The sequence below is a fragment of the Loxodonta africana genome, chromosome 19 (assembly GCF_030014295.1).
Source record: "Loxodonta africana isolate mLoxAfr1 chromosome 19, mLoxAfr1.hap2, whole genome shotgun sequence".
In the NCBI taxonomy this organism is placed as follows: Eukaryota; Metazoa; Chordata; class Mammalia; order Proboscidea; family Elephantidae; genus Loxodonta; species Loxodonta africana.
In genome coordinates this window covers 33,139,442-33,164,323 of record NC_087360.1, presented here as the reverse complement: position 1 = coordinate 33,164,323, position 24,882 = coordinate 33,139,442, and the positions used below count along the sequence as shown (strand labels likewise).

The 24,882-nt window shown below is 49.7% G+C and overlaps 1 protein-coding gene across 4 annotated transcripts in view; it reads right to left on the bottom strand.

Moving 5' to 3' along the window:
- TANGO2 (transport and golgi organization 2 homolog) overlaps positions 1-24,882 on the bottom strand; it is a 62,743-nt gene that overhangs the window by 26,734 nt on the left and 11,127 nt on the right. For 2 of the 4 annotated variants that reach the window (XM_023559309.2, XM_023559311.2), the window contains exons 2-3: positions 16,914-17,005; positions 4,663-4,751 (exon numbers count right to left, since the gene is read on the bottom strand). In XM_023559309.2, the coding sequence (XP_023415077.1) occupies positions 4,663-4,751; positions 16,914-16,969 (145 nt within the window). In that variant the 5' untranslated portion in view covers positions 16,970-17,005. The other 2 variants (XM_023559308.2, XM_023559310.2) reach the window with 2 other exon arrangements.

Here is a 24,882-nt window from a genome sequence, read left to right as displayed (position 1 = left end):
AACTGCTGCCTATCTCTGTGAGGCTGCCACCTTCAAGGGCGGGAGACACATATGTCACTTCCACTCTGCCCCCCATGAGAATGCCTCAGGCAACAGAGGCCCATGCAGGTGACAAGGCCACAGCACGCAGCTCCCCACCTGAACGTGCACCATCCAAGCCTTGCTCTCCAAACTCAGGCCCAGACATCTCTAGGAATGAGAGACACTTGTACGTAAACACAGATGAGTATGCAAACACAAACACACACAATGACGATGGTGACTTTTCACAAAGTGACTGAGTACGGGCTGGCACCTCACAGAAAACTAACAATATGCTCTTCCAGGTGAGAAGATAAATCAAAATAGACTAACTAATGGATAAAGAAAATGTGGTACATGCATACAATGGAATATTACTTAGCTGTAAAGAGAAACGAAGTCCTGATGCGTGCCACTGCCTGGAGGAACCCTGAAAACATTATGCTGATCAAAGTCAGTCAGTCAGAAAAGGACAAATATTGTATGAGCTCACTTATATGAAATAAACGAACATACAGAAACCACCCACCATATATCTGTCAGTTTGCCCTACTGTGGTGGCTTGCACGTTGCTGTGATGCTGGAAGCTGAGCCACTGGTATCTTAAATATCTGAGATACCAGTGGGGTCATCCATGGTGAGCAGGTTTCAGTAGAGCTTTCAGACTAAGCCAGGCTAGGAAGAAGGAACTGGCGGTCTACTTCTGAAAAAACTGGCCAGCGAACACCTTATGAATAGCAGCAGAACTTTGACATACTGCCAAAAAATGAGCCCATCAGGTTGGAAGACACTCTCTGGGGAAAAGTTGTCTCCTCAAAGGAGTGTCAACTTTAATGCCATGGATGGAATAAAGCTTTTGGAACTTCGTTTGCTGATGTGGCACAACTCAAAAAGAGAAGAAATAGCTTCAAACAGCCATTAATAATCGGAATGTGGAATGCATGAAGTACAAATCTAGGAAAATTGGAAGTCATCAAAAATGAAATGGAATGCATGAAGATAGACACCCTAGACATTAGTGAGCTGAAATGGACAGGTATTGGCCATTTTGAATTGGACAATCAGATGGTCTACTATGCCGGGAATGACAAAATGAAGAGGAATGGTGTCGCATTCATCATCAAAAAGAACATTTCGAGATCTATCCTGAAGTACAACACTATCAGTGATAGGATAATATCCATATGCCTACAAGGAAGACCAGTTAATATGACTATTTTTCAAATTTAAGCACCAACCATTAAGGCCAAAGATGAGGAAATTCAAGATTTTTACCAACTTTTGCAGTCCGAAATTGATCAAACATGCAATCAAGAGGCATTGATAATTACTGGTGATTGAAATTTGAAAGCTGGAAACAAAGATGACTTATCCGTAATGGTAAAATATGGCCTTGATGATAGAAATGACACCAGAAATTGAGTGATAGAATTTTGCAAGACCAACGCCTTACTCATCGCAAATGCTTTTTTCAACAATATAAATAGCAACTATACATATGGACCTTGCCAGATGGGATACACAGGGATCAAATTGACTATTCTTGTGGAAAGAGACAATGGAAAAGCTCAATATCATCAGTCAGAACAAGGCCAGGGGCTGACTGCAGAAGAGATGATCAATTGCTTGTATGCAAGTTCAAGCTGAAGCTGAAGAAAATAAAACAAGTCTGCAAGAGCCAAAATACAACCTTAAATATATCCCACCTGAATCTGGAGACGATCTCAGGAAAAGATTTGGTGCGTTGAACACTAATGTCCAAAGACCAGACAAGTTGTGGGTTGACATCAAGGATATCATACATGAAAGCAAGAGATCATTAAAAAGACAGGAAAGAAAAGAACAAAATGGATATGAGAAGAGACTCTGAAACTTGCTCTTGAAAGTAGAGTAGCTAAAGCAAATGGAAGAAACAATGAAGTCAAAGAGGTGAACAGAAGATTTCAAAGGATGGCTTGAGAAGACAAAGTAAAGCATTATAATGAAATGTGCAAAGATCTGGAGTTAGAAAACCAAAAGGGAAGAACATGCTCGGCATTTCTCAAGCTGAAAGAACTGAAGAAAAAATTCAAGTCTCGAGTTGCAATATTGAAAGATTCTATGGGCAAAATATTAAATGACACAGGAAGCATCAAAAGAAGTTGGAGGGAATACACAGAATCACTATACCATAAAGAATTTGTCAATGTTCAACTGCTTCAGGAGGTAGCATATGATTAAGAACCAATGGTACTGAAGGAAGAAGTCCAAGCTGCACTGAAGGCATTGGCAAAAAACAAGGCTCCATGAAGTGATGGAATAACCAATTGAGATGTTTCAACAAATGGATACGGCACTGGAGGTGTTCACTTGGCTATGCCAAAAAATCTGGAAGACAGCTAGCTGGCAAACTAACTGGAAGACATCCATATTTGTGCCCATTCCAAAGAAAGACGATCCAACAGAATGCAGAAGTTATCAAACAATATCATTAATATTACCCAACCCAGAACCCATACACACAAGTAAAATTTTACTGAAGATAAATCAAAAACGGTTGCAGCAGTACATTGACAGGGAACTGCCAGAAATTCAAGCTGGATTCGGAAGAGGATATGGAGCCCGGGATATTATTGCTGATGTCAGATGGATCTTGGCTGAAAGCAGGATACTGGAAAGATGTTTACTTGTGTTTTATTGACTATGCAAAGGCATTCGACTGTGTAGAACATAAAAAATTATGGATAACACTGAACAGAATGGAAATCCAGAACACTTGATTGTGCTCATGAGGAACTTGTACATAGACTAAGTGGCAGTCGTTCGAACACAACAAGGGGATACTGTGTGGTTTAGAATCAGAAAAGGTGTGAGTCAGGGTTGTATCCTTTCACCATACTTATTCAATCTGTATGCTAACCAAATAATCCGAAAAGCTGGACTATATGAAGAACATGGCTTCAGGATTGGTGGAAGTCTCATTAACAACCTGTGATATGCAGGTGACACAACCTTGCTTGCTGAAAGTGAAGAGGACTTGAAGCACTTACCGATGAAGATCAAAGACTACAGCCTTCGGTATGGATTATACCTCAACATAAAGAAACCAAAAATTTTCACAACTGGATCAATAAGCAACATCACGATAAATGGAGAAAATGTTGAAGTTGTCAAAGATTTCATTTTACTTGGATCCACAATCAATGCCCATGTAAGCATCAGTCGAGAAATCAAATGGCATATTGCATTGGGCAAATCTGCTGCAAGAGACTTCTTTAAAGTGTTGAAAAGCAAAGACGTCACTTTGAGGACTAAGATGCGCCTGACCCAAGCCATGGTATTTGCAATCCCAGCATATGTATACAAAAGCTGGACAATGAATAAGGAAGACCAAAGAAGAATCGATGTCTTTGAAGTATGGTGTTGGCAAAGAATATTGAATATACTCCGGACTACCAGAAGAACAAACAAATTTGTTTTGGAAGGAGTACAGCCAGACTGCTTTGGAAGCAAGGATGGCGAGACTTTGTCTCATGTATTTTGGACATGTTATCAGGAGGGACCAGTCCCTGGAGAAGGACATCACACTTGGTAAGATAGAGGGTCAGTGAAAAAGAGGAAGGCCCTCAACAAGATGAACTAACAGTGGTTGCAATGGGCTCAAACATAGCAACAATTGTGAGGATGGCGCAGGACCAGGCAGTGTTTCATGCTGTTGTACAGAGTCGCCATGATTCAGAACTGACTCAATGGCACCTAATAAAGCAAAAAATATAGAAACCACAGACTATTAATGGTTACCAGATGTGGGAGGGAGAGGAAAGGGTGAGTTTTTGTTTAGGGAGCACTGAGTTTATGTTAACGGCGGTGGAATGTTTTGGATGAGGATAGCAAGAATAGTGGCACAACATGAAAAATGTAATCACTGTCATTGAGTTGTAAATGTGGAAGCTGTGTTGGCAGATGTGTGGGTATGTATGTTTTCACCACAAAAAAAAAAAAAAAAGAGAGAGAGAAAAATAGGAAACCAAAATGATCCAGTTTAAAATTATGGATAGCAAAAGGAGCCCTGGTGGTGCAGTGGTTAAACACTCGGCTGCTAACTGAAAGGTCAGTGGTTTGAACCCACCAGCTGCTCTGCAGGAGAAAGATGTGGTAGTCTGCTTCCATAAAGATTTACAGCCTTGGAAACCCTATGGGGCAGTTCTACTCTGTCCCATAGGGTCACTGTGAGACGGACATCAACTCGATGGCAATGGGTTTGGTTTGGTTTTTTGGTTTGATAGCAATTTTAAGAGGAAATAAAACTATTAACCGTAAAAAAAAAATCAAGTGATCCTTTCACATGACAAGTCCCCTATGTGCAGGTCAACCGCTTCTTCTGGAGACCCACGGAAGGCCTCCAGAGACAGAGCTGACCTGGAAAACCCTGTGGACTGTGCTTGGCGGACAATTTGGGGAGTGCCCAATGTGGGTGCTGACTCCCCAGTGCTCACCCCAGACCCATGAGAGTGGTAGCTCGTCTGTCGCCATACATTCTGCATTTCCTCTTGAGAGTGACAAAACAGATTGGTCAGCCATCCCATGGTTTTCATGCCAGGCCAGGTGCTGACTGTGCCGTGCAACATGGCTCCGGTACCTGTGAGGAGTGATGCAACTTACCGCTGAGGATCTCATTGTTGTCCCCCCAAAAGTTGGCTAATTTGGTCGGCCTGTGGTAGAATTCATCTCTGTTGGCTGCTAGAATGAGCCTGGAAGAAGAAAGCAGGAATTAAGATCTCAGATGAAAATAGAAACAGAAAAACCTCATTTTCTCTTGACTATTAAAGCAGGTGCACGCAGTTAAGTGCTTGAACACTAGCAAAAGTTGGCGATTCAAACCCACCCAGAGCCACCTCTCAAGACAGGCCTGGTGATCTGCTTCTGAAAGGTCATGGCCTTGAAAACCCTATGGAGCAGTTCTACTCTGCACACACACGGTCAACATGAGTCGGAATCAACTTGATGGCAACTAACAACAACAAGAGCAGTAAATTGGGCATTTCACAAAGAGGACACAGACTCGCTGGTACCAGCCGCACCCCCACTTACACAGGACAAAGGGCTGCAACGCCTCCAGCGGGGCTGTTTCCCACCTGTCCAGGGACTGAGCCCTTCCGCCTCCCCCTTGTGCTGAGGAGACAGGCACATGATGCATTTCCATGCTCCTTTGGCCCGGGTGACTGGGGCTCCACCATGCCGCCCAACATCAGCCATGAGGTGGCTCACCTCAGCCCTGCACATGTCCCTCATCCGCCCAGAACAGCGGTCACCAAGCATACCCTGGGGCCAACAGGGATGTTCCTCCTTCCCATTTGTCTCACCTCCTGAGCACATCCAGGGCGAGCCTATGCGCTCCCTGAGAAGCCAGCACACCCATCTAAGCCGCTGCCAAGGATGCATAACACATGCCAACATGTACCGGGCCTTGTCAGGGAGGCTGCACCTTCTTCAATTTCTCTTTTTTTGGTGGGGTAGAGGCTTCTTTGTGTTTTACTGGTTTTTTGCAGTATGAATGAAACATGCATTTCCATTTAATTAGAAAAGATATTACCAATATTTTAAGAGCCTTGATTTTGAAGTGTCTCTGGGTGGCGTAAGCAGTTTGCACTTGGCTGCTAACCTAAAGGTTGGCAGTTTGAACCTCCTCAGCAGCTCTGCAGAAGAAAGGCCTGGCAATCTGCTCCCATAAAGATTACAGCCAAGAAAACCCTACAGAGTAGCTCTAGTCTGTAATACATGGGGTCGTCATGAGTCAGAATCGACTCAACAGGAACAGGTTTGTTTTTTTGTTTTGTTTTGGATGTGAGAAAACTGGGTTTCAATCCAAGCTTTGCCATTTTAAAAGACAAACAAGTCAGGCAGTCGTGCATGACTGCCATCAACTCTGTGGGGCCCAACTTCAGCCAACGGGGTCTTAGATAACACTTTGTGAAAGACTGTCCAAGTCCTGGGCCACAGAGAGATACAAAGGGGTGCTTTCTCAACGCTCACGACGTGAACGGCAGCCAGGGAGAGAAGACCACTGCGCTGACATTGCGAGTCTGAAACAGAAAACCCGTGTAGGTCCCTGGGGAGGGCCTAAAAAGGGTTTTAAAATAACTTTTGCACTGATTACGTTGATTTTGTGAAGTAACATTGGCTCACTGTAAAATGAGAAATGCTAGAGACGCTCATTAAGATCAAAAGCGGAACAAGCGCCCGCCGGCACTGCCACTCGAGACTACGGAGGTGAGTTAGCCCGTGTGCGCACACACTTCTGTGAGCAGGCACACTCCCACCTGGCCCCACCAGGCCCTGGCTGCAGCCAGCCCTCTGTCCTATCCATACAGCTTGTGAAAGGGCTGTGCCAGGTCTGTGGAAGTGTCACCTGGGAGGCGGGGGGTTGCTATTCCTCTGATAGGAGACACAAGCCATTCACAGAACAACCCTTCCCAGACGGCACTGCCCAATTCCGGCCAGGATGCCAGCCTGTGTTGTGGCAGACCCCGAGTGGAGGTGAATGGCCTGAGGGAGAGGCTGGCTGGGCCCTGTTCACCCCTCCTGCCACGTCTGCTCTGTCCTTCTGGGTGGAGGCACCCACCCTGCAACAGGAATGAAGGAGCTGAGGGGTCCTCTCCCCATGCCCTCCGTTAGCGAGTACCACAGGCCACACACCTGCTCCCAGAGCCTGCATAGGCCAATTGTGGTGGGAGACACCCAATCCACCATGGTTTCCACATGGTCAAGAGGGAGAACCACCGTGGCACTGAGTGGAAGGAGACTTTGAGGCTGTGTTGGCGACAGGCCAAGTGGGCACGGGGAAGTGGTGCAAGGCCGTGGCTGGGCCAAGATTAATGTGGTCCCGTGCAGATGTTCCCTTTCAGACGGCGAACACTCCTCCTCTATTGACACATTCCCCCAACACAGATGGTGAGTGCAGAGCTGGAGAAGGCCAGGGAGGTAGCTACAGCTATCTCTGCTGCCCCCGACCTGCCAGGGGAGGATTCGGAGGGCTGCAGCCTGCGGCAAACCTGTGCTCTTGGCTTCTGGTTCCGATTCTTTTTTTTTTTTTTTTGGTGAAAACCTACACAGCAAAACACACCAATTCAACAATTTTGACACATACAATTCGGTAACATTAATTACATTCTTGAAGTTGTGCGACCATTCTCTCTATCCTATTCTACAACCATTAGGAGACACCCAGCGCCTGCTAAGCTTCCCATCTATCTGGCTCTGATTCTTGTGTAAGGCTCTGGGGGGGAGGGGGGGGAATTAAGAAAAATAGAAATAGAAAAGCTGACTGAGCAGAACCTTTCATCCCAAGATATTCAATCGTCTATTTTTAAAACAAGGAGCAAGCACACGCGTTTGATTATGATTCAGGAACATTAATTGCTGAGTTGTTTTTATCCCAGGAGTTGCAAGTCAGCTGAATTGCTTGTGATTTGCCAGGGATTTCATTAAACACATAATTCAGAGATGTACAGCCGAGACAAGTGCCGACATCGATGCTCTAGGAGGAGGTGAGGAAGTAAGTCCCTTCAAAGCCAACACTCCTTGGTGCCTCAATGTGAACAGAAGTCTGCCTGTGCCAGTGTTCAGGAAACAGGGATGGTGCCACCACAGAGAGGGGTCTGAGGGTGGCCAGTCACCATGTGGCTCTGCTTTGTTCTAATAACAGAAGCCACGAATTACCAATTCCCTGCTGGAGGGTAAATCGGTGTACCGAGGCTGGTTTGGTGGCACATTACAGATCACATGCCATGGCCTAGTGATTCCACCTCAGTGATCACCCCCCAGGAAGCTGCCCATGAAGGGCAACAGGTCACTCAGCAGACAGTCCCACCAGGCTAAACAGGCATCCTGAAAAAGACGAGCGTGACAGTGTTACCGTGGCGGGGGGGTGCACTGGTGTTCTATTACTATGTAACAAACACCCAAATGTAGTGGCTTCCGTGGGCCAGGAGTCGGGGACAGTTTAGCTGGGTCCTCTACTCAGGGTCTCCCAAGGGTGAAATCAAGGTGTCGGCCGGGTAGGGGTCTCATCTGAGACTTGGTGTCGTCTTCCACGTGGTTGCTGGCAGAGTTCAGTTCCTTGTAGCAGTTCGACTGAGGGCCCCTTGTCGTGCTGGCTGTGGGCCAGAGTCCCTCTCAGGTCCTAGAGGCTGCCCTCAGGCCCTCTCACAGCACAGCAGCTTACTTCTTTATGGCTTGAGGTAGAATTGTCCTCACTCTTCAAATCTCCTCTTCAGGAAGGGCCCATCTGATTAGGTCAGGCCCACCCAGGGTAATCTCACCCCTATTAAGACATTTTATTTTATTAAATATAAAATACACAGCAAAGGATACATCACTTCAACAAATGCTACATGTACAATTCAGTGACACTGTTTATTGTGTAACAATAATCTCCCTTTTGATTAACTCGAAACCAACTGATTGCGGATCTTAATTACATCAAGAAAATCTCTTCGCCTTTGCCATACAATGTAACCAAGTCACAGAGGCCCAGACCACACATTAACAGTCCCGCCCACACAAAGGAGCAGATAAGGGAGGTATGTACAGCAGGGGTAGGAACCTTGGAGCCCTCTCGGAATTCTGTCTACCACCAGGGGTTATGGGAACTCACGTTTTACTTTGTACAATTTGGGGTATGACTTTTTTTTCAAAGAGCATGTATCACTTCTACAACCAGGGACAGTAACATCAAATGGAATTCCCTCAAAGGACAGCTTCCTCTACTGAGTGCAGCCAGGTCACTGGGACCCGGGCAAAGTTGCAGGGTGAGGCCCAGCCGGAGTGGAAACCTCCTAAGTCAGCATTTCCCACACCATGAACAATTTCGCTGGAGCACGGCAGACATCCTTACTGGAAGCAAAAACAAGAGTTGAAAGACTGTACTCGCACCAGGCAACCGTGCCCAAGGATAGGTGTCCAATGTGCTGGACACTGACCGGCATGGAGGATGGACCTGAGGGAACCGTGCAGGGACCACAGCTCCCATTAGGAGCTGCCGGACACACCGAGGGAGACTGTCGCGGTGCCACCTCTAGGCTTCCCAGGCAGCCAGCATTGTCCCAGGAAGCAAGGCTCCCCCAAGGAGCCCACCCACGGGGCAATGCCAGAATGCAGCTGCCAGGTGGTGAGAATGGCACATAGACCATATGCTGGGAGCGGCCCAGCTACCCAGAGGACACCCAGGGAGGCCGGAGGTACCTAGTGGGGCAGGGCCCAGGGTGGTCCCCAAGAGGCAGTGGGATATAACACCTGACTACAGGTGAGGCGGGGAGGGAAGGCTTGCCACGTCTGGAGGTAGGGCAGCCCCCATAGGTACAGTGGGTGGCCCTGCTGAGGCTGTGCTCACGCTCCGCTCCTGGGGCAGATGCTGTCTGCCCACCATACCTCATGTCCACTGAGAGCCACTTAGGGGCAGGTGCCTCACACACAAACGGACCGCAAGACACACCTTCTGAAGCCACCTATGCATTTTCCTGGAGAAGAAACAAGAGGGCCCCTTCGAATCGGACCAAGTACGGAGAGGCAGCTCCTAATGTGTACAGTAGACCCTCACCCAGTCTTGGGAAGGGTGGGGAATTAACAGACACACACACAAGATTGGCCATCGAAAAGACAGAGCCACAGGCAACACTGCCATGGCCTAGAAATGATGACATCTCAGCCTCTCTTCTCAAGAGCAGAGGCCACGTGTCTACACCAGCATTTACACAAACGACAATGACAGCCATCAGTCCAGCTACAATGGTCTTCTTTACAGCCATTTGGCCCATCGAGCAGCACAGGACCACAGAGACCAGCAACTCAGGAATGTGAATGAAAGCAGGGTCATCTTTTACTTAGAGGGTAGAATGCAGTCACATATTAAACGAGAGAGTGCTCTCGGTGCTGCGCCTGTGTGGTTGGTGCAGGAGGGGACCTGGTTTTTTCTTTTTTTTAAATAATTTTTATTGTGCTTTAAGTGAAAGTTCACAAATTAAGTCAGTCTCTCACACAAAAACCCATATACTCCTTGCTACACACTCCCAATTACTCTCCCCCTAATGAGACAGCCCACTCTCTCCCTCTACTCTGTCTTTTCATGTCCATTTCGCCACCTTCTAACCCCCTCCACTCTCTCATCTCCCCTCCAGGCAGGAGAAGCCAACATAGGCTCAAGTGTCCACCTGATCCAAGAAGCTCACTCCTCACCAGCATCCCTCTCCAACCCATTGTCCAGTCCAATCCATGTCTGAAGAGTTGGCTTTGGGAATGGCTCCTGTCCTGGCCCAACAGAAGGTCTGGGGGCCATGACCATCGGGGTCCTTCTAGTCTCAGACCATTAAGTCTGGTCTTATGAGAATTTGGGGTCTGCATCCCACTGCTCTCCTGCTCCCTCAGGGCTTCTCTGTTGTGTTCCCTGTCAGGGCAGTCATCGGCTGTAGCCGGGCACCATCTAGTTCTTCTGGTCTCAGGATGATGTAGTCGCTGGTTCATGTGGCTCTTTCTGTCTCCTGGACTCATAATTGCCTTGTGTCCTTGGTGTTCTTCATTCTCCTTTGATCCAGGTGGGTTGAGACCAATTGATGCATCTTAGATAGCTGCTTGCTAGCGTCTAAGACCCCAGACGCCACTCTTCAAAGTGCGATGCAGAATGTTTTCTTAATAGATTTTATTATGTCAGTTGACTTAGATGTCCCCTGAAACCATGGAGGGTACCTGGTTTTGAAGGTATATGGTGACAACCTGCCGTGAGGATACTCTGCCGCCCAACACAAGGACATGGGTGACACAGCATAGGCAGCCTATGGCACGCCATCCAGCAACACTCGCCTTCCTGACTACTCTTGGATGAGGGGCAGACAAGGACTCAGTGGTGACGCAGCAGCAGTAGTGGAGGTTGGTGCTGCCCAGGCCAGAAGAGTGATAGAGGAAAGGAGGTGGCAGGAGGGGGCGTTCAGGCAGAGCCTGTTGGCAGTCTTGGGTGGCTAGAGCTTCTCCCCCTGATGCCATGACCCTGGTGTCAGCCCTGAACCCAGCTCTTCTTCCTAATCCAGGATTCCTAGTCTTTGGTGGGCCCTGGCTCCACCTACCCAGCTCTCTCACTAGCCTCGTTCTGGCCCACCCACTGGGGACCTGCTGTCTCTGCCCTCCACCTCCCGTCTGTGAATGGGGTGACTGGAGACCCTCAAAGGGGATCCAGCCTGACTTCGCCAGCCCTGCCCTCCTCACTCCCATGTCTTGGGGACTCTCCTGACTGCAGTTTCAGAAGGTTTTGCTGAGACTCTCGGCTCTCCTGTCCCTCCTCAATTGCCTTATCTGGCATGGCCTGAACAAATCAATTTATCAGCAGTAGTAAACAAGCAGGAAATTCTGCGTTTCACAAGGGTACTGTGGTGACAGCATGTAACATTCTGAAACTTAACGTGAACTGCCAAAAATAAAACTCCATGAAACAACACAATCATAGGGCCTGGGCAGACAGACCAGGCCTTTCCCCTCTAGGGGACTATAGGAGTACTGTGAGGGCCCAGTGGGCGTGTGCAGAGGCCTGGTAAGGACTGGGTGAAATCGAGCCTCTACCAGTAGTGACAGGCTGGTCCAGAGCTCACTACGTGAGTGACCCCCAAGTAGCTCCCAGATCTAAGACGAAAAGTTAAAGGAAAACTACAACTCAAACAAGGCAGGATGGCATGGACTCAGGGCCTCCAGGACAGAAGGGCAAGCAGCTGAGGTTCTGGTTAAGGGAGGCAGGTGAAGAAAGTCAGAGACCTGGCGAAGCCTCTGACTGGTCTAGGAACAAGGACAGCAGTGGGTGGTAAATGCCTCATACAGTTCAGTCACTGCCTCTTTGCATGTGTTTGTGCAGGCTCAATTTCTTCTCTCCTTCTTTTCTTCCTCTCATTTTTACTTCATATGCTGGTAGTTGGGTAACATTAAGGAGTGGAATATCAGCTGGGGCCATGGCTGAATCAGGATGTAATGAACACAGCGATAGACACGGTGACTGTCTCCTCATTTGAGAACTTCTTCACTTGTACAGATTCTACCTGTACTGACTCAGGTGGAAACAGTTGCTTTGCTGACGTATGAGAGTTCAAGTGTATGTAGAAGGCTGCATACAAAAGCTGAGTAGTCAAAGCGGTGAACTGTGCCAGTTGCTAATTTATTGCATCTCAGCTCCAAAATCACCTTTCATTGCCTGCTCTGTGAGAAAAAACCAGTTGCCATCGAGTCAACTCCGACTCCTGACGACACCATGTGTGTCAGAGTAGAACTGTGCTCCATACCGTTTTCTTTTTTTTATCTATTTTTATATAAATTTACTATTTTAGAACATTGTTAGACTTACAGAAAAAATTGCAAAGGTGGTATGAGAATTCCCATATGCCCTCCGCCCACTCTCCTCTATTATTATCATATATTAGTATGGTACATTTGTCACAATTAATGAGCCAATATTGACACACTGACATTAACTGAAGTTCATAGTTTATTCACATTTCCACAGTTTTTGTCTAATGTCCTTTTTCTGTCCCAGGACCCCATCCAGGGCACTACATTACATTCGGTTGTCATGCCTCTTTCGCTCTTCTTGGCTGCAACAGTTTCTCAGACTTTCCTTTTTTTGTTGGTTTTAGTAATAGATATATATCTTCAAGTTTTTTAAATTTTATTGTACTTGTGGGGAAAGTTTAAAGGGCAAATTAGTTTCTCATGTTTTAATAATATTTTATTGTGTTTTCGGTGAAGATTTACACAGCAGTTCAGATTCCCATTCAACAATTTCTACACCAATTGTTCAGTGACATTATTTACATTCGTTACGATGCGTGAACATTCTCATTATTGCCGTTCTGGTTGTTCCGTTTCCATTAATCTATTTTTCCTGGCCCCTTACAGCTTCATCTTTGTTTTAAAGTAATTGTTGATTGTTTGGTCTCATATAGGTGACTTTTTAAAGGAGTGCAGTACTTATGGGTGTTATTTATTATTTTGTGAGCCCATCTGTTATTTAGCTACAAGGTGACCTCAGGGGTTAGCTTCGATTCAAGGTTTAAAGAGTATCTCAGGGTAATTGTTTTGGGGAGTCCTCCAGTCTCAATCAGTTCAGTAAGTCTGCTTTTTAGGAATTTGAGGTTCTGTTCCACATTTTTCTCTCATCTATCAGGGTCCATCTATTGTGGCCCTGATTAGAACAATCAGTAGTAGTAGCTGGGCACCATCTAGCTCTTCTGGTCTCAGGGTAGATGAAGCTGTGGTTCCTGTAGACTCTTTGTCCTATACGCTAGTTTTTTCTTCAAGTCTTTGGTTTCCTTCTTTCTCTTTTGCTCTAGATGAGTAGAGACCAATAGTTGTATCTTAGATGGCCGCTCATAAGTATTAAGGCCTCAGATACTACTTACCAAACTAAGATGCAGAACATAAATTTATGAACTATATTATCCCAATTGACCGAGTTGTCCCATGAGACTATGGTCCTAAGGCTTTGTCATGGATTGAATTGTGTCCCCCCAAAAATATGTGTCAACTTGGTTAGGCCATGATTCCCAATATTGTGTAGTTGTCCTCCATTTTGTGATTGTAATTTTACGTTAAGAAGATTAGGGTGGAATTGTAACACCACCCTTACTCAGGTCACCTCCCTGATCCAGTGTAAAGGGAGTTTCCCTGGGGTGTGGCCTGCACCACCTTTTATCTCCCAAAAGACAAAAGGAAAGGGAAGCAAGCAGAGAGTTGTGGACCTCACACCACCAAGAAAGCAGCACCAGGAGCAGAGCCTGTCCTTTGGACACAGGGTCCCTGCACCTAAGAAGCTCCTTGACTAGGGGAAGATTGAGGACAAGGACCTTCCTCCAGAGCTGACAGGGACAGAAAGCCTTCCCCTAGAACTGACACCCTGAATTTGGACTTGCAAGCTACTAGACTGTGAGAAAATAAATTTCTCTCCGTTAAAGCCATCCACTTGTGGTATTTCTGTTATGGCAGCACTAGGTGACTAAGACAGGCTTCAAACCCAGAAAATCAATCTCACGAGGTATTTGGTTACATCTAAGGAGTATCTATGATTGTGCCTCCTATGTGCTTTACTATACAGGTGAATATATGTGCATACAGTCACATGGATGCCTATATATATGCATACACCTATATATACACATTTATACATACAGCTATACACACATAGGAGCCCTGGTGGCGCAGCGTTTAAGAACTACAGTGAGCTACATCTGTTAACCAAAAGGTCAGCAGTTGGAACCCACCAACCTCTCCTTGGAAATCCTATGGGGCAGTTCTACTCTGTCCTATAGGGTTGCTATGAGCTGGAATCAACTCGACAGCAACAGGTTTGATTTTTTTTTAAATACACAAATATGGAGCCCTGGTGGTACAGTGGTTAAGACCTCAGCTGCTAACCAAAAGGTAAGCAGCTGGAATCCACCAGCCGCTCCTTGGAAACCCTATGGGGCAGCTCTACTCTGTCCTATAGAGTTGCTATGAGTTAGAATCGACTTGACAGCAATGGGTTTGGTTTTTGGTTTTACACACAGATATGCCTACATATATACCTACACATATACTTTTTGGTTATTGTTGCTGTTGTTTCAAAATTATATATGCCATAGCAATGACCAACAGGTCCTTTTTTCTTGTTTATATTTCAGTGACATCATTTACTTTTGTCAAGCTGTATACACTTCAGCCTTATTTGGTGTTACCTTTCCTATCACCAAAAATAACAAGTGTCCATTATCTAGAGAGTGAATCCCTTCACCCCCACACCCATCCCTGGCAACCACTAACAAGCATTAATTTCTGTGCATTTACTTGTTCATGTCACTTCATAAAAGTGAGAACAAATTATACATATATATGCATTTTATGATTCACTTATGTCTCTCAAGATAATGTCTGCCAGGTGCATCCATGTCGTTAAGATGTTTCAGGAACTCATTTTTCTTTATTGCTGAGTAGTGTTCCATTGTATGTCTACACCACATTTCACTTATCCGTTCATCTGCTGATGGGCACTTACATTGGTTTCTTCAACGGCTGATTTTTTAGAAGTAGACCACCAGGACTTTCTTCAGAGGCATCTCTGGGTGGACTTGAACTGCTAACCTTTTGGTTAATACGCATGAACCATTTACACCATCCAGGGATTCCTGTTCTGTGATAATGAAGCTAAAGTCTCTTCTTTACAGTTGGTACTGTGTTAAGTTTTGTCAGTAGAGGGCGCTGGAGAGAAACGGGAGGAGGAGAGGATTCTTTGTTGGGATCCAGCGTACCTTCTCAGCAGCCTCCTGCAAGTGCTTTTCTAGCCCTGGTTCCTACAGTGTGGGTGGCTTCCGCAATTCAGGCCCCTGCAATGCACGGTGGCAAGCAGCACCCAGTGACCAGCACCTCCTCCCAGCATCCCTCCTTGAACAGTTTCGCAGCGCAGTGTCAGGTGAGACACATCCCTGTGAACAACTTCTGCCAGTACCCTAGAGGGTAGATTTCAGCAAGTTCTGCCAGGGTGGCGCCCCAGTGATTTCTCTGCCACCCAGAAGGTTAGGGCCGTGCCCTCTTCAGCAAGGTCTATATCCCGGCCCAAGGTGGGGGGCTCTCCCTGGGCGCTGATCTCAGTCCTCAGGACAATGGCTTACAGCTGCTAATCTTGTATTCTTTACAGCCCTCCTCACTTCTTATTACCCTGTCACCTGTCATGATGAAAAATTCTTTGTATGACACTTTCCCTGTGTGAATTGCCACACCGCATGCTGCCTGCTGGTTGCAACCCAACTCATAGTGCTGCTCTGTTAGCAGCGGTTAAAGGAAGCCCTGGACTGCTGCTTGCCCTGCCGCCCACTCAGCTCTGACTCAGCAGCAGAGCATCCACTTACAGGGAAGGGAGCCCTGGACATTCTTTGTGTCCCATTCCCTGGGCTGAAATGAGCTGACACAGCCACAGTACCACGCAGCATGGTTAACTGTGCCATGGGGCATGGGGACCAAAAGCCAAGACGCAATTGAAATATTTCAAATCATTTCTGGTGCAGGTTTCAAAATGATGAAAGCTTCCCAGCCAATCCCCCTAGTGAGCAGTTCTAAATGTATCTTTCGTTGTGGGTTAGATCTCTGGCCTCATCCTCTTTGTCGATGAATGCCAAGGGATGGAGAGCCTACAGCCCACAGCTCGTCCCTTCCTGGCCTTGGTCTCCCACCTCCTCCAGCTGGACCCCTCAGCTCCCCTGCCTAGTCCTTGCTCTTCAGCCTGGAGCCCACCCCCTGCATGATACTGCCATCATTCAGACATCTCACAGGACACAGGGACCAACCAGCCCAAGTCAGGCTCACACTCACTATCCGTGCCCAGTTCTGTTCCCTGATCCGAGTCCCAGCACTGACCCTCGCCTGTACACTGTCCCCTCCGTCCTGCACTCTCACAGCGGCCTGCAGTGCTGGGTCTTCACACCCCTGTATGTCATGTCGGCTCAGGGTCCCTGCTACGGAGACAACCCTGGCAGTGTCCCCACGCTGGAATGACATCTGTCCTAGAGTGCAGGCCAGGACTTTTCAGATCATCTCTGGCTCGCTTGCAGGCAGGGCTCAGTTGTCATTGCGGGCCTCCCTGTGCTCACTGGCTTGTCCTCCCCACTCCACTGAGTGAGAACAAACCCAAGCGAAGCCCCACCACTGAAGCGGGTCCCCCCCACACCTAAGCTGCTGCGTGGCTGGCTCCATGCCACCACCCAGACCACCTGCTCTTTCCCTTGGCCACAAAGGGCGAAGTCCAGCAGCACCCCCACCCCCATCCCTTGCAAGCACCAACTCTTTGGTGGTGCTGACAGACAAAAGCACATAGGACTAGGAGGGGCAGGGGAGCAGACACAATGAGCAAGAGTTACCTGTACGCATTTTTGGAAGCAGGGCGAGGATCAAATTTAAAGAAGATGATACACATGGGTCGCTTAGGGATTGCCTCCCACGGTCACACAGTCTGCGGGAAGAGGGAAAATGAGTTCAGGGAGCAGCAGATGACAGACCCGCCTCCCTGAGCCTACAACGCTCCCTGGCCCTGAACAAACCACACTGACATGCCTGCAGCACTCTCTGGACATGGGGAAACTGCATGCCTACATCCACAGCGCTGGCTGGCACCACACAGAACAGTGCCCCAGACGTCGGCAGCGCTGGCTGGCTGGCACCAAGAGACCAAGCCTCCTCCCTACACCTGAAATGGATGGACAGAACTCTCACCCAAACCTGCAACACCGGCACTGAACTGAACCGCCTCACCAACACCCGCAACACTTGTTGGCAATGGGCAGAATCGTTTCCCTGGCAACCATGGCGCCCGCTGCCCAACCACAACCAGCGAGTAGGCGCTGCAGGGGTAGTGGCAGAGAGAACAGCCCCGTGAGCACAGCCCCAGCACACCCAGGCTGCTGCATGGCTGGTTCCATGCCAGCATCCAGACCACCTGCTCTTTCTTTTGGCCATAGTGCAAACACCAGCCTGCAAGCCACCATGGGAGGTGACCCCTGCCTCAGCACTCAGCCCCTTAAGGAAATGTGTTCAACTCACCTGCTGCCCACATCCATGCAGGCCCTCTGCAACCACGCCCCCTGCCCCACAGTGGCCAAGGCACATCTGGAGGACCTGGAGGGCCCTCCACACACTAAGTCAGTAGGCCCAACTTGGAACTTGGGCCACATGCAAGGGTTAGCATTGTTAAAAGACTACATCCAGACTCTGTAGAAATGCTCCCGGGCACTGGGCAAGTGTGGACTCAGGGCACTCTTCTTTCCTCCTCAGACTCTGCCCAGAGCCTTGGGGCCCAGCAGCATTTCCCATAACCTGGCGAGAGCCGAGATCAGAGCTCTGGGCTGCCAACCCTGCACACTGAGCCCAGAGGTCTCTGAAACTGTGTGTGAGGGGGATGGTGACACAGCTCTGTGCAGGACCAGGGCCCAGCAGCCAGGAAGCATGAGACCAAAGAAGCTGTTCAGATACTGAGGGGAGCCACAGGGAATCCACTGAGAAGAGGTGGGTGGTGTTAAAGGTGTGGCCAGTGCATGTGTGTCTGTGTGCATTTACAACTATGTGTATCTGTGCTTGTGTGCACATGTATGTGTGTTCATGAGCAATGTGTGCTTGTGTGTACATGCGTATGTATACGTCTCTGTGTGTACTGTGTGCTTATGTGTACATGTGCATGTCTGTGCATCATGTACTTCTGTGTACACATGGATGTCTATGTGAAGTGTGTGCTTGTATATATACGTGCATGTTTCTGTGCATTGTGTACTTCTGTGTACAGATGTGTGTCTCTATACTGTGCTTGTGTACACATGAGTGTCTTTATGCATTGTGTACTTCTGTGTAAACGTATGTGGCCCTGTGCATCATGTGCTTTTGGGTACACGTGCGTGTCTCTGCACTGTGTGCTTGTGTGTACACGTGTGTCTATACTGTGTACTTCTGTATACATATGCATGTCTCTGTACTGTGTGCTTGTGTGTACATGTGCGTGTCTCTGCATTGTGTACTTCTGTATACACGTGTGTCTCTGCACATTGTGTGCTTTCGTGTATGTGCGTGTGTGTGTGCCTGGAGTCCACTGAGCTCCAAGTGTACTAGCTCAGCGCTCCATGGTTGGGGAGGGTCTGTGTGCCAGCATGGGGCATCCTAGGGACTGGGGAGGGTTTGAGCACTATTTTCTTCCCCAAAGAAGTGGTGGAGGAGGAGGTGGCAGAGGAGGAAGAGGGCGGCTGGCTGAAGGGGGCTGTGGCCTGGCCCAATGCAGGCCTTGTACAGTGGCTTTGACCTTGGATGTTAAGCACACAGTGCCCACCAGAGTGTGCCCTAGGCACATCCCCCAAGAGGAGGCACATCTGGAACTCGGGCATGAGTCGCGCCCCTTCCCAGGGGCAGGAGGAGGGGGCAAGATGTGGTCTTCACATGGGCTGTAGCTACCCCTGCCCACTTTGCCCTCTGGCCTCAGAGTGGCCACATAGGAGAGGAAGGCCAGGATGCTGGGCAGGGACACCATCACCATCTTGATGAAGGTCCCGTAAAGCTTCACCAGGGGCAAGAGGAGCAGGCAGCGGGCAGTGGGCTGGGGAGGGCCAGGCCTCCACGGGCATGCCACCTGTGCAAAGTGCCGGAACAGCCAACCTGCCCCAGCTACACCTTGCCAAACTGAGACGCCATGACAGGGCTACCGGCCACTTGGCTTCCAGGCTACTGCCAACCAGAGAAGGCCGAGGAGGGCTGAAGTCTGCAGCTGACACCACAGACAGAGCCCGCAGCTCAGACAGGAAGGAGAAGCAGGCTTTCCTGTGAGTGACGCCATATGTCCGTGGACACTGGAACCCTCTCCTCGTTCACTGGTCAGGCCTAGGGAAGGCGGACATGAGTAATGCACTCCACATTCCGCCAATGCCTGCTGACCACTGTCCCTCCCTGGCCTGGGACTGTTGAGAGACACAGGCCCAGTTGGCCCCAGAGGGACCAGGATCCCCAGGAATCAGAACTGGCTCAGTATACACCGGACCCAGTACTCATACATGTGCCTACCCACTGTATCTCCTCAGCACCACTCAATGCCAGGCCCCCACAGGCATGGTGTCCATCCACCTTGGCGGACCAACACTTGCCCTCAGTAGGGAGCAGCAGCTGCCTCACTGTGGCGACAAGCGTTGCCTGCAGGAGCCCAGGGTGCTACGGGATGTGCAGTCCTGTGAGATGGGCTGCTGGCCACTGCACCTTACAGGACTTGGGGCCAAAGGCAATGCCGGAGGACAAGATAAGCCCATGGAAGCATACTAATGCAGAAGGGCTGTGCCGATTCTGCCTGGGCCGTGGTCACCAGGGCACTGGCCACCCCACAGCACAGCCAGTCTAAGTGGTTGTCCCTGTCTGTTATGGACTGAATTGTGTCCCCTCCATCCCCCCACCACCCAAATATGTATTGTAAATTCTAACCTCTATGTCTGTGTTTTGGAGCCCTGGTGGCGCAGTGGTTAAGAGCTCAGTTGTTAACCAAAAGGTAGGCATTTGGAATCCACCAGGCGCTCCTTGGAAACCCTGTGGGGCAGTTCTACTCTGTCCTACAGGGTCGAGATGAGTTAGAATCTAATCCACTCCATGGCAACAGTTTTTTTTTTTTTTTTTTTTTCATGCTGGAGGTTTTGGGAATGGGCTTTGTTATGTTAACGAGACAGGTTTACCATACGGTATGTCTTGAGTCAATCTCTTTTCAGATGCAAAAGAGATTAAACAAGCAAGGAAGGGAAGCAGAGATGGAAGAGAGACGGCCAAGCCACATGAAGCAGAAACTCAGAAGAGACAAGGACCTTCCTCCAGAGCCAACAGAGACAGAAAGCCTTCCTTTAAAGCCAGCACCCTGAATTTGGACTTCTAGCCTCCTAAACTGTGAGAAAATAAATTTTCTGTTTCTTAAAGCCGCCCACTTATGGTATTTTTGTTGTAGCAGCACTAGATAACTAAGAAACTGTCCCTACTAGAGTCACCGGTTCAGATAGAGAAGCCAGTGTGGGCAGTCACTGTCCTGCCCCCCAGGCCCTGCTCCCATGCCCCCACCCTGGATCAGACCTGATGGGGCGCCAGGAGCCCAGAGATGACAGAAGCAAACTAGGTCCCCAGCCCTGGGTGCTGGTGACTTATGACTCCAATAATAGTCCGCAGACTGTTTGGACTAATCCTTCCAGTAAAAACAACTCAAAATGTTTGAAAATATCTGAAAAGCAGCAGAAAGCTGACAAGATCATATGGAATTTGGACAACAGCTCAGGACCCAGAAAGGAAAGCTGAGAACAGCGGCTGCCCCTGTCCAGAGGATCTGCCCATGTAGACAAACTGGGGCTTGGGCTCTGGTGGTCTTAGAGATGAGGGAGATAGAAGATAAGATCCGGGGCCCATCCAAGGCAGGGAACCTAAAGAGAGATGTTCCCCTAGTTAAACTGGGACCCCAAAGAGCAACCTCACATGGTAAACCAACCAAACTAGTTGCCGTTGAGTCATTTCTGATGCATAGTAATCCTATAGGACAGAGTAGAACTGCCCCATAGGGTTCCCAAGGATTGCCTGGTAGGTTTGAACTGCCAAGCTCTTAATAAGCAGTCAAATGGTTAAATACTGCATCAACAGGGATCCCCTCACAGGGTGCCCCGCCCCCCCACCCCCACCCCCGTCAGGGTAGTGTGGGTCATATTCACAGCCATCCCCACAGGGGTTATAGGGACGACCATAAAAAAAAAAGTGAGGGGGGAGGTCCTTGAAAAGCTGTGGCCATGGCCAGTGATTCCACAAAGAAGGACCACATCCACACTGCATGGGGGCCCAGAGACCCTCAAGCTGAGAACTTGGTGTGAGGTGCTCCCACACTGGTAGTGCCCCTGAGAAACTCTCTTGAGGAAGATGTTGTCATCCTAGACCTTGATGACATCTCACAAATTCTTTTTCAAAGACAACAGGCAGTGCACAGTCGAAAAGAACCAAGCACACAATGAAACAAAGCACCATGACCACGAACCAGCAGAAAAGGCAAAACCAAAAACCAAATCCATTGCCATCAAGTCGATTCTGACTCATAACAACCCTACAAGGAAAGAGCAGAACTGCTCCATAGGGTTTCTGAGGCTGTAAATTCTTATGGAAGCAGACCCAGACTGCCACATCTTTCTCCAGTGGGTTTGAATCATTGGCCTTTTGGTTAGCAGCCTGATGCTTTAATCACTGCACCACTAGGGCTCCTGGCAGAAAGACAGCCACAGGAAATTCAGACCTTGGAATGACTGGGCACGTGGCACAAAACCATGACACTCTAATTAAAGAACAAAAAGAAGTTTGAAAATACCTCCCCAAACCCATTGACGCTGAGTCGATTCTGAATCCTATCGACTCCATATGGCAGAGTAGAAACACCCCATAGGGTTTTCAAGGCTGTGATCGTCAAACAAGCAGATTGCCACATCTTTCTCCTGTGAACAGCTGATGAGTTTGAACTGCTGACCTTCCCGTTAGCAGCCCAGCACTTAACCACTGCGCCACCAGGGCTCCTAGAAATTATTTACAGGGAAGAGGAAATGATAAAGAGTACACCAAAAGGTTTACAAAACACCAAAAAGGCGTTTTAGAAATGAAAGGATTTAAGAGTAGATTGGACACAGCTGATGAGAAGGGTCAGCGGAATCACCAAGAATGCAATGCAGAGAGACAGAGATGGAAATGAGGCAAACCTCATCTTCCAGGCCTCACAGGGCCCCTGATGTCCCACCTGACAGGTCTGGGGCAGCTGACAGGGGATCTCAGCACCTTGTGTAGAAGATGCAGGTCCCCTTGTGCCAGGGAGCTGGTCTTTCCCAGACAGCCATGCTCTAGGAAGGACATGAGAACTCCCTCGGGCCAGGCCAGCTAGTGCTGTCTGTGGCAACCAGGCCATCCGAGGTCAGTGGGAGGAAGTCCTGGCAGCTGGCCCCTGCTGGAATCCCACTGGCCTCGAGTCCCTGGTCTGCCGCAAGGCCCACTGTGATAGATGACTATCCCCTGCGGGAAAGCACTGCTCTAGGAATGTCAGAGGAGAAAGCCATCACTCGCTTGGCTTTTGGCCTGCCAAGGCACTTGCCCAGCCACATGCCTGGCCACCGAGTGAGGCCACTGGCCGGAGACAGCTCTGGCCACTGATGCTCACTGGTGAGATGCAAAGCGCTCCCCCACCCAGCTGAGGAACCCATCTGCCCGAGCAGGCCTAGGCTTGGTGGGAGCAGCACTCGCCCTCGGGACAGTGGCAAGGGGCAGGCTCTGTGGTCCAAGGGGTGGCTGTCACTGCATGCCTGCAGTCCCTCACAAAGCCACCGACGTGTCTCCAGGCAGGCCTGGCACCAGTGGTGTGGGCCCAGAGCCCAGAGCTGCGGCCTTGATGAAGATGCAGTCATTGGGAGGGAAGGACCAGAGGAAAGCCAGCCCCTGGGGAGGGGACCATCAGGAACTGCCTTTCTCTCCAGTCCTTCACCCCCCCGCTCGAGCCAGGCCTGCTGCCCTCTGGCCCCTCCACCCAGTTCTGGCCACAGGCCAGCCCATTTGCCTTCCTAGCTTTACCTCCTACCCACTTCACCCCTCTTCACTGAGGCCCCCAATATGCCCCTCAGCAAACTCCTGGCAGGTGCCCGCAGTTGCAGGGCCCCTTCTCCCAGTGTGCCCCCGCTGGCCCACCATGGTGCGTCTCTGATGCCTACTTGTTGGGTAAGCAGACCTGCCTGCTTGGCTCCGTGCTGACCTGCAGGGCTGTGAGAGCCAGCCCAGGACACAGCAGCTGCCCTTCCAGTCGTACACCACAGGGCTGGGCACAGGCTGGGCTGGCACACGCTGGGCACCCTGCTCTCACTGATCCACACCACCTCCCAGTTGTGCAAGATTGCCTGGGAAAGCACTCCTTTCCAGTTCCCACCACCTCTGCAGTCAGCAAAGCTGAAGGCAGACTTGGAAGTACTTCAGTGGGCACCATTGTGTGAACTGGATGGAGGTTTGACGTTGCCAGGTGGCATCTACATAAGGAGCTCACCTGGAAGGACGTGTGAGTTGATAAAAGGTATAGGTGAGGGCAGTATCCTGGGAGGAACATGCCTGGAGTCAGCAATGATGTCCCCACCCTGCCCTTGCCACCCCAACCTGGCTCAGTAAAGAGGCAGAGGCCCCTGGCCGGGGAGTCTTTATGGGCCTGAAGGAGCCTGAGCAAGGCCATGGAGTAGTCAGACTCTGCAGGATCTCCTCCAAGGCACAGTTGACCAGAGTTTGAGGGCAGGAAGGAGGGCCCCTGGGGTAAGAGCCCTCCCCAGGTCTCGGCCACCCACTGGAGCTTCAGGGTGTCAGGAGCCACCAGGGAGAGCATCTGCAGAGCACTGCTCTGCTTCCTCAGTGGGCACGGGTACCACCTCTTTGCCCTGCATACAGGGGTGCCACCTGCCAGCCAGGAGGCAGAGAGGCCACGGTGGAGATCCGCAAGCTGTGCCGCAAACCTTCAAGCCTTGCTGGCTCCAGTCAGATGGTGGCCTCATGCAGCCTTCTCAGTTGCAAAGCCCAGGAGGCAGGAGAGCAAGCAGGGAAGGCCACATGGGATCACCAATCACACAGCCCCAGCTGCAAGGCCCAGCCACCCGAGGCAGAACTTGAGTCTCTGGGTGGGTAAGACACTGACACAGAGGCAGCTGGGACTCAGAGCCTCCGGACAGGGAGGAGCCAGCCGGGAATGCCTTCCCCATGCCCAGTACTTCACAGGGTGACCTGTCTCGCTTGGAGGGCTCAGGCAGCATCTGAGGTCAGAGCAGGGACATGGGCAAGATAGGCCCTCATAGGGCACATGAAGGTATCCCAAACCATGGGGGCCTGCTGTTTGGACACGGGGGTAAAGGGATGTAAGCGGACCACCTGCCACCTGGGTCTCCAAAGTGGGTCCAGGTGGGGTGCTGGGGCCACGTGGATCTCCCAGACACACTCACTCCCTGCAGCCTCCCAGATGGCCAGGATGCTCAGCACCCAGCTCTGTACCTGCTCATTTGCATTGCCCTGGCAGATCCACAGCTGTTCCACCCAGCCATGTCATGGAAACACCTGGAACCTGGCAGGCCTCCGCATGGCTCTGCTGGCCTCACTGTGCCCCCTAGAGCAGGGGCCACCGGCCCTCCCCAGGGTGAAGAGAAGCCCCTGGTAAAGCAAGTGAGGGGGCAGCTGGCTCCTTCCTAGTCTTGATGAAAATGTCACTGTACCCACGTGAGGTCTCACTCAGGCACCCGTTTTAAAAGGCAACTGCCATGACACAGAAGTCCAGCCATGCCTCGGCCAGGCAAGCCAGAT